The sequence below is a fragment of the Glycine max genome, chromosome 14 (genome assembly GCF_000004515.6).
Source record: "Glycine max cultivar Williams 82 chromosome 14, Glycine_max_v4.0, whole genome shotgun sequence".
Classification (NCBI taxonomy): domain Eukaryota; kingdom Viridiplantae; phylum Streptophyta; class Magnoliopsida; order Fabales; family Fabaceae; genus Glycine; species Glycine max.
Window position 1 is genome coordinate 8,820,090 of NC_038250.2, and position 10,509 is coordinate 8,830,598.

Genomic DNA, 10,509 nt, shown 5'->3' on the forward strand with positions numbered 1-10,509 from the left:
AAACGCATGATCCAAAAAGGTTTTGTAGGCAAACTACAAGAGTACAAGGTATGAGACTGCTTTTCAAATCTGTAAATATTTTTAAATCCTTCTACATTTTCCTTTTACTAAAGTATTTCCTTTTAAAAAAAATCGATTGTTTTAAAAAAAGCTAATAAAAAATGGAGCTATATAAATAAAAAAAGGGAAGATACTAAAAGGTATGAAATAATTTTTTTATTTCAAAATATTGTTTATTCTAATTAATTTATAATTTATTAATTGTTACCTTTTCAATCTCATTTTTTTAAATTTATGTATATGGACACATGCTGAACAGGAAAAAAAATAGGAAAAAGATTATCATATAAAAAATACTTCGTAAAAAAATATAAAAATACAAAAGTCATTCAATTATTATAGTAATTTAACATATTTAATATATACATTTAATACTTCACATCATGCGTTTATACACGTTAGATAAATATTTTTTATTGAATTTATTCATTCTTATTTTAAAAAGAATCTTTATTTATTCTTACATTTAATGAAGAGAGAATGCACAAAACTAAATTACACTAATCATCCCAAAGTTTCATGAAATTACATAAGCTCCCAAAACTTTTTGTAATCCATACTAATCTTAATTATTTGAAAAATATTACATTGGCATTCCTTATACATTAGATTAGCATGTCTTAATTGTTTAAAAAATATTATATGATATTTCTTGCAAGGAAAGTTACTCTAAATGTAAAAATAAAATAAAATTGGATAACTCAACATGTACTGTCAATTAAATTATATTTATTAGGTAACTTAAATTGATTTTAATAAGAATAAATTAGTGAAATATAATAAACTTTTGCTACAATAAATTTGTGATAGACTTTCATGATAAACAGTCAAATAATAAATACTTTAAAAATTATACCAAACATAATTTTTAATTAGTTGACTTAACAATGTAGAAATTTCACATCAAGTGTTGAAAATTAAACTCAATTAATTAGTTTTTTAAAACACTATGTCTACCTTATTGCAGAGGAAAAGAATAAGGTAAGTTAGAAAAGTAGACGCAAATATGATAGTAGTATAACCTTCAATCAAAAACAGTAAACAAAATCCTTCAAATCAGAATTGGATGAGCATTGAGCAATTACTTTTACATAAAGGAAAGTTTATAAATATTTTCTCAAAACACTGTTCCTACCTTATAACAGAGGAAAAGAACAATGGAAGTTAAAAAATCAGATGCCTGATTTATACGGTAAACTTTCATGCAAAACTGTAAATAAATGCACACATTAATGTGCGAGTACAAAATAAATGTCACCAAAATTAAGCAAGAAAAATTGAGACCCGCCTTCAAGATTCCGTATCCTTATTCCCCTCACACACTCCCAACATGACGAGGAAGCAACTCTGAATACGAGAAGTCGTAGGAACAAACACGCAACACTTAACAACAACAACAGAACAAATCCAGATTCACACATTCATTCATTTCATCAATTATCTCCAAAATCCAAAATTCACGCTCTCTGGTCGACACTATGTGCGGCAGCATACACTTTTTCTTCTTCTGACTATTCACTCCTTCCTTCATTCCACTCACCCTGCACCACCCCTTTCATCTTTGGTTTGGTAAGATCAACAAAAAAGAAGAAAAAATCCCACCCTTTGCTTCTGTTCCTGAGAAAATCACTGTTTTGTTAATACCCCATGTGCTATATTCTTGTTATTCCCAACATCACATGTTCAAAAGTTGATTTTGCACCCTTGTTAGATCTCGGGGTGATTTTCACACCTTTGTATTACTGGGTGACTTCATTTGTATTCAAATTGGATCTTACATAAAACCAATAGGGTGGTTGCCATAGAAGAACTTTTTTGTTTTTTATTTTATTTTTTGTGGTTTTAATTTGTTAGCAAGATGCAATCAAGGGGTTTGACCCTTGAAGAGGGAAAGGAGAGAATCAACCAATCTAAACCTTTGAGACCAGTGCGGCTACTTGTGTTGTTTTTTGCTCTCTGTGTTGTGTTCTCATTGATTAGCATATACACTGTCAAGCATTTTGAAATTGAGAGTGTGGTGACCACAGTGAGTTCTAGTTTTCAGCCATGTTATTATGAGGAACCTGGTGGTTTGGATAAGTGGATTAGGCCACCTTCGAGCTCGATCCACAATATGAGTGACAAAGAGCTTCTGTGGAGGGCTTCCTTTGTTCCAAGGATCAAGGGTTACCCTTATCCTAGAGTTCCCAAGATCGCATTCATGTTCCTGACCAAGGGACCATTGCCTCTAGCACCCCTTTGGGAGAGGTTTCTCAAGGGGCATGAGAAGTTTTATTCCGTATATATTCATTCACTGCCCTCATACCAACCTCAGTTTCCTTCTTCATCTGTCTTTTACAACAGGCAAATCCCTAGCCAGGTATGACCATATCCATCTTATGCTGCTATCTGTTGATGAAACTGCATTTGCTCATTTTTCCCTTGTAGACACCCCCCCTGATCTGAAGTTGCTAATGCTTAATTGCTTTCAGTTTAGTAGTTTTAACTTCTATGTATTTCATCTCTATTCACAAATGTTATGTCTTCTTTTAGGCCTTGTTTGTGCTTGTTTAAAGGTTTTTATAAGAATTTAGTTATTGCTGATGGTGGCATCTATGCATTTGATTATAGTTAACATCTTACTTTCTGAATTCAGTCTGGTGGTGGTAATGTTGATTTTCTTATCAGTGTTACTTGGTTAGTGCATCAGGTTACTAGATTTTTAGGTAAGGAATTCAGGAATAGTCTGATTAGGGGATGCAAAACATGCAGGTTTACCATGTTGTGAATTTAGGTTTCTAATAGGCTCTAGTAATCTTTCAATAGCAGTGCAAATAGAAGAATTATGAATTTTACTGAGAAGATAAAGTTGGTTTTAGAATGTGTGTTTACATGGCGATGAGTCCTGGTATGTATTAGCCTTGAAGATGAGTGGGAACATAGAAACCAGTGAGTATAGTACCTAATCTCTATAGCTTATTACAAGTTCAGAATTGTAATATCATTGTATCTGCAAATCTTATGTAAAGTTCTATATGAAAGACATAAGGTTGGGAGAAAGAGAGAAAGATTATCCGGGGGTTAAGCTTGAGCTTGCTTCCTAGGAGGTATGGCAGTAATTGACAATTATTTAGTCATTGTTTCCTTTTGTAATTCATAGGATAAGTCTGTAGCTGGGGTTAAGATATTGTCCTACTGGATTGTCTACACATTTAGGATTTTACAGGAAAATGGAAAAGTTAGCTCAATAAATTTTCATTATGCACAATTTTAACCAGGGTTTGTCGATCTCAATGGTCTACTTTTCTAAAAGCTTAAGCTATTAGGGAAAAGCACAAGATTGGTTCTACCGCCATTTGTCCTTAAGGTGTAAACAGTACACCAAAACACTCCATTTTGTGTGGAAATTCAACTCAATTATACAGAATAAGGGTGGAAAGGATCAAACTAGAAATCACTTGGTCATGGAGGCTTTAATATTATATAAAGGACTAACTTTCCTAAAAGATTACATTGCTAGATGAAGGCACAAGATTAGTTTTATATCTCAATTTATGTTCAAGGGTTGTTATTTTTCATATTTTGCATGTTTTTAGTCTTGTGATAAGGGGAGAAAGAAACCAGGAAGGAATTTGGAGGAAGTTGTTAAGAAAGATCTTATGTTGAATATCTCTTAAGGATTTGGTCTTTAACTGAGACCAATAGCATTGTATGATTTATGTAGCCAACCTCACCTAGTCGGATAAGCTGTTGTTTTTGGTTGTTGCTTTTCATATTATGGATTCACAGCCTTACATATCTGATTGTCTTGTTAAAGTAACTACCTGAATGTAGCTTCCACATTACCAGGGTGACTACTGTAATCCATGGCAATTAACATAAGATTTAGGGAACTCACTGACTTGGGTAGCAGCTTTGAGCTCAATGACTGATTATAAAATCAATTTCACCAAATCCTTCAACGAACATGAACCACAATTAATTTAACTGGCTGGTTAACTGTAAACCATTAAATTTTATGTTGAGAATTAGTGAAGATACAAGTTGTAAACAGGTAGGATAAGATAGCCAGTAATTTTTTCTCTGTTTTTTTAGTGCTGAGTCATTATAAAATATAAATCTTTGTTATATCTTTAAGGAAATTGCCAATTTATGCGGGATGGTTTAGTTTCAAATAAGTATGAAGAAATGTTTACACGTGTCTTGTGCAGATCCCTAGTGGTTGCATCCATTGTTTTTACTTAGGTGTTAACATAGGTCATGTATAGATTCATTTGTCCATATTATATACACTCAGTTGTATCATAAATGCGAATCTTTAACCTAAGAGCTCATGAATGAATCATGAGCTTTTACTTTACACCATGAACTTGATGCATTTTAGAGTTCAGAGCTTAAGATTATTCTTGTGTCATTGATTTTTGCTTAACCTCTGTTACATGTTTTGTAGCATTGAGTTTTTCATCTAAACATTTAACATCCATGAAAGAGTATACTGATGTCTAATTTATATTAACTTTGTGACCATGAAATTTTTTGTGCAAGAGTTGATGATTTCTTGTGAGCATTGAAATTTTCTTGTGAACATTCATCCAATTTATTTACGCCTCTGACGATGATGTTTTGGTGTTTCTTGTGCAGGTTTCTGAGTGGGGAAGGATGAACATGTGCGATGCTGAAAGAAGACTCCTTGCTAATGCATTGCTTGATATCTCCAACGAGTGGTTCATTCTGCTGTCTGAATCATGCATCCCCCTCTACAAGTTCAGTTTTGTCTACCACTACATAATGAAATCCAAACACAGCTTTGTGGGTGCATTTGATGATCCTGGTCCATACGGAAGAGGGCGCTACAACGAGCACATGGCCCCTCTGGTGAATGTCACCAAGTGGCGCAAGGGCTCTCAATGGTTCGAAGTAAACCGGAAGCTCGCCATCACCATAGTTGAAGACACTACATTTCATCCAATATTTGAACAGTATTGTAGGCCGGCTTGTTACGTGGACGAGCACTATTTCCCCACCATGCTCACCATTCAAGCAGCCAATGTGTTGGCAAACAGGAGCATAACTTGGGTGGACTGGTCTAGGGGTGGAGCTCACCCTGCTACATTTGGAAGAAATGATATCACTGAGGAGTTTTTCAATAGAGTACGTGGAGGTCACATTTGCCTATACAACAATAGAAATTCTTCAGTTTGTGTTCTTTTTGCCAGAAAATTTGCTCCTAGTGCTTTGGAACCTTTGTTACATATGGTGGATTCAAAGGTTTTGGACTATTGACTAATATTTTATTCTCACTTTCTTTTCATTGCAACTGCGGGAAAATATAGATGTAGAATAAAGTCCTTAGATACTAGTAATATTCATTATATGGCATGAGATGATATGATAATTGCCTGATTGGAGAGTGCTAGGTGGTAGAGTGACTCCATTTCATATACACCGTTGAGTCATTTTTAAATGTACAAAGGAGACGTATTTGATCATACTTTTGTTTAATATTAATTGCTTGGTCTTTTCTTTTATCTCTTTTTTACTTTCTAAGGTTTACGGAGATTATGACAAAGTTGTGAAGCAAGGGTGACCATAACCTTTGTCCTTAATATGACAAAAATGAAAATATGAGAAATAATAGAGGCACAAAAAGTATTCTCACGAAACTAAAGTCTTATGTGTGGCTGCAAATTTTTGGACTCCATGTTAAGTAATTGATTAGAGATATATAAAACATTTCATTTGTCCAATTTATAGATTCAGCCATGTTTTTACTTAGGTGTTAACATAGGTCATATATAGATTCATTTGTCCAATTTACAGGGAAACCAAAATTGTATTTAAGAGTGTATATATAAAACAGTTGAGATGATTAGAGATATATACTCTTATATTAAAAAATTTAAATTCTTATGCGTGAATTAGAATGTATTTAGAAGCTATTTTTCAATAAAGTGTTTTTGAAAGTAATTCTTGAACAAAAACATTTCCAAGAGTTATTTCCATAGTTACATACTTACATGTCTTGTCTTAGTCTTATTGAAAATTTGGTTTTCATTTTTGTATTATTTTAAATATATTTATTCATTATAATTTAAAATTTAATTCAATTTAACAATTAGCGTGAAAATTATTTTTCTCATTCATCTCATACTATTCATCTTTTATTTTTATTAGTATACTTGTTTTTTTTAATTGTTTATCTTTTTTAATATATATTTCTCCATATTTAATTATAAATAAATATTTAATAAAATTTCAAAATAAATTGTTAATAGTTAAAAATAATCTCAAATCACAATATAGATTACATATCATAAATTCAAAATATAATTTATAAATTTTAAAAAAATTACTTATGATAAATTTTAACTATAATATAATTTATTCGTTAAAAAATATTTATTTATTATAAATTTTTATTATATAAAATTCAACCTTTATGGTGCATACAAATTCACTGTGTGTACTCGCGTGAGGTGCGTTATTCAAACTTTATGATAATTTTTGTTATATATTTATGCTTGTTTGTTGAACTTCTTGTCCCAAACCATAAGTGGAGATTGGGTCATGATCTAATTAGATTTTGTTTATTATTTTAAATTTGATTCCATATTTATTTTTTAATATTAAAAATAATTAGCCTCATTATATATATTCATTCTTCTTTTGATATAAATATATACTCTCATTCTATATCTTGAATAACTAACTTGTCATATTAGAAAATTTACACCCATTCCAACCAAAAAAAAAAAAAAAAACATTACACCCAAAAGTCGAGATGCCTATAGTTTTGCTTACATTACTCGTACGCTCCAATAAACACGACTCTTGATTTTATATATTTCTTTTCTTCCCCCTATTTCTTTCATTATTATAGTTTTTGAATAAATAAATAAAATGAAATAATAATACATAAGCTAGTTTGGTGGCAAAGGGTAAAGGAATATATATTCAAATTTTCTTACTAATTAAAACTAACCATTAATATTTATTGATAAAAAAATTAAATAAAAGAAAATATCATTTATTTTTCTAAAATTAAAATGATAGACTATTATTTTGGAGAAATAACTGAAATGTGTATAATACACACATAATAAAGAGTATCATTTTTTTCATACATAAAGAGTATCATTTTAACCTAAAAAAAAAAAGAGTACCATTTTTTTTTATCATAATAATGAAAGAGATGGAAAGGAAAAGAAATAAAGAAAATCCTTTTCCAATGAACACAAATCTGGTCGTGGATGCTGAACCGCTTGACTAATTTCCTTAATTAAACGAATAAAAAAGTTTTAGAGGAACAATAATATTATGGAAACATAGAACTGAGAAGGTTCTGGAAAGTGGAAACAAGTAAATATGGCATTGCCACGCGTTACCAAACTATTCGTTCCACCATGCCCTTCCATTCCATGGTCCCCACTCCATCTTCTCCTTTCAATTCCCATTGTTGTTTTTGTTTTTTTTTTTAACGTTACTTTTGGTTCATATTTTAGTTTTGTTTTATTTTGGTATTAAATTTTAAAAGTTTTATTTTATTTTTTTTAATTTTTAAAAGTTTCATTTTAATTATATTATGTTTTTGAAAGTTTTTATTTTGATGCTTTGTATTTTAATAAGTTTATTTTGTTTATTTATGTTTTAAAAAAATTGATTATGACCTTTTATATTTTTGAATCGTTTGGTCTCGATGATCAAAACTTCCGAATACATAAAAATACATAAAAAAAAGTTTGAATAGTTTAGTCTCGACGATTCAAAATAAATTTTATCAAAGATTTAAATCATTTGGTCTTAGCAATGATAAGAAACTTAAAATCTTACAAGGACTAAAATTAAACTTTCATAAACATAAATAATCAAAAATAAAATTTTAAAATTTAATTTACCAAAATGAAATAACATTAAAATTGAATATTCTAGTTTTTTTTTACCAAATTCCCATCATTGTTAATCACTTATACTACTACAAAATAAAAAGGCTACAACGCTACTCTTTTCGTGCCATTTTTAAAATATTTTTCTCAAAACATTTATTATTTTTCAAATATTAAAAAAGAGTTATGTACTTTTTGAAATGTTTTTATTTATGGTAGAATAAAAATACTAATAAACATATATTTGTGATTGTACAGTTTATTTAATTTTTTATAAAAGAAATATGCTTTATTTTAAAAAAATATTATGATAATCAATATAATTAATCCTTTTTCAAAATGTGGTCGCTACTCTAAACTACAGATAAAATAAAATAGAGGAAATAGTTTAAAGTTAAATTATTTTTAAATAAAATAAGTAATAATATGTTTATTTCTAAATATTTGTGCATGAAAATTGAAGTTTCGATATAACTAAGTAATAATATGTTTATTTCCAAATACTTGTGTAATAAAATTAAAACGTTGATATAAATTTAGTAATAAATAAATAGGTAAAATTATATTTTTGGTCCCCTAGTTTATCTTCAATTTCGAATTTGGTCTCCTATAATTTAATTCACAAATTTGATTCCCCAGTTTTATAAATCCCTGCAAAATTGGTTTTGAAAGCCTGATTTGGACGTTGACCATTACTTAAGACGTTGACTGTCACGTGTCACTGTCACGTATCAACGTCTGAGTGGTTTCCTATAAATACTTCATTTTTTGTAGGTAAAATTGCACTTTTGGTCCTCCAATTTTGATTTTGGTCCCCTTATAATTTAATTCACACATTTGGTCCCCCAGTTTTATAAATCTTTTTATAAATTCATCCAAATTTCATTACTGGAGAAGTTGTATTTCAAATTTCGAACAAAAATATCATTGTCATACATAGGTCACTTAAGTAGTCGTATACACATAATATCGCATGAGGGAGCAAAAAAAAGGGAGTTATTATAGAACCTATTAGAGTAAGAAATATGAAAATTTCAGACCCAGGTTGGGATTCATGCATCACTTTCCCAAGTTGAACAACTCTAGAAGTGGGAGAGAGACAAAGAGTGATTTTTCTCTGGGTTCCAAGTCAGTGAAAAATTTGCGATGAGGAATAAGTGCGAGATTTATCAAGACCTACCATGTCTCTAGTACAAGTGGCTAAACCATTCAAAAGACCAATTTTACAGGAACAATTTATAAAGGGATTTATAAAACTGGTGAACCAAATGTGTGAATTAAACTATAGGGGAACCAAAATCGAAATTGGAGTAAAACTGAGAGACCAAAAATGCAATTTTAGCTACAAAAAATGAAGCTTTTACGGGAAATCACTTAGATGTTGACACGTGGTAGTCACACGTGGCATTGACACGTGACAGTCAACGTATGAGGTTAACAATCAACGTCCAAATCGGGTTTCTAGGACTAATTTTGTAGGGATTTATAAAACTGAGGGACTAAATTTGTGAATTAAATTATAGAATGACCAAATCCGCAATTGGAAATAAAGTGAGGGACTAATTTTACAATTTTACCAAATAAATATTTTTTATTTACTTACTTTAAAAGGAATCTTATCTTATCATTCAATAGCCAAAATGATAATTCAAAGTCAATTATTCTTATAAATCAAATACGTATTAAAATGTTTATTTCCAAATTTTGTATAATAAATCAATATCTTATTATAAAATAAGTAAAGAATAAGTATTCTTATTTGCTTACTTTAGAAGGAATCTTACTTTATTATTACAATAATAACCACACACAAAAATTCATTTTCCTTAATCAGTCTGTTCTCATACTTCACGCGCCCCTCTATTCACATGTCTCACACCGTAATGATAATTACAAAAAGACAGAAAACAAATTTTTAATTGACTACTTACTCACATTTGATAACCAAAACTCCAAAAGTAATAGTATAGTGTATTTTTTTTTTACTTATTTCCTTAACTCTTCCTTCATATTTGAATAAAATATTAAATTAAAATATATACTTAATATTTTTTAAAAATTTAATATTTAATTTATTTAACAATTAGAAACTTCATAAAAAATAAGTAAGAATATATAAAATTATTTTAATTGAATTATTGAGTTTAAAATAATATAAATGCTAGTAACATATTCTTCAATACTCTCTTTCTAACAGAGATTCTCTTTGATTAAAACTGATTGAAAATTAAAAAATAAGAAAAAGAAAAATCCTTTATACGAGTCCATTAGAAAAAAAATCCTTGAAAAATAAAATTTATCAAAATTTAAAATTTCTGATAAATATTAACTAATACTAATTGACCTCAAAATTATCTTTAATGTTTCATTTGTCGCATAAAAAGTCTCATTCTATTCTTTTTACAAAGACAAAGAAATACTAGTAAATAGATGAGAGAATGTAAAAAATTTATTAAATTAACCCTATTCTTATTATTTTTATTTTTATTACTTTCTTTTTAATTTCTAAAAAAATATTTCTCTTAGTTTGCACCACATATTTTTATTAATTCATTTATGATTTAGGTGCCTATCAATAATAGAATAA

General features: G+C 29.2%; 1 protein-coding gene across 1 annotated transcript; it reads left to right on the forward strand.

The window, feature by feature from the left end:
- Nucleotides 1-1,316: 1,316 nt before the first annotated feature.
- On the forward strand, nt 1,317-5,562 carry LOC100819890 (glycosyltransferase BC10). Its single transcript, XM_003545320.4, has 2 exons — nt 1,317-2,419; nt 4,681-5,562. Exons 1-2 carry the CDS (start codon nt 1,919-1,921, stop codon nt 5,320-5,322), a joined length of 1,143 nt encoding a protein of 380 aa, XP_003545368.1. The 5' UTR covers nt 1,317-1,918; the 3' UTR covers nt 5,323-5,562.
- Nucleotides 5,563-10,509: the final 4,947 nt, after the last annotated feature.

What these genes read in the sequence shown, in the direction of transcription:
- LOC100819890 (XM_003545320.4), top strand. Translation starts at nt 1,919, where the DNA reads ATGCAATCAAGGGGTTTGACCCTTGAAGAGGGAAAGGAGAGAATCAAC. An exon ending in ACAGGCAAATCCCTAGCCAG is followed by an intron (nt 2,420 to 4,680) that starts GTATGACCATAT and finishes TTTCTTGTGCAG; the next exon opens with GTTTCTGAGTGGGGAAGGAT.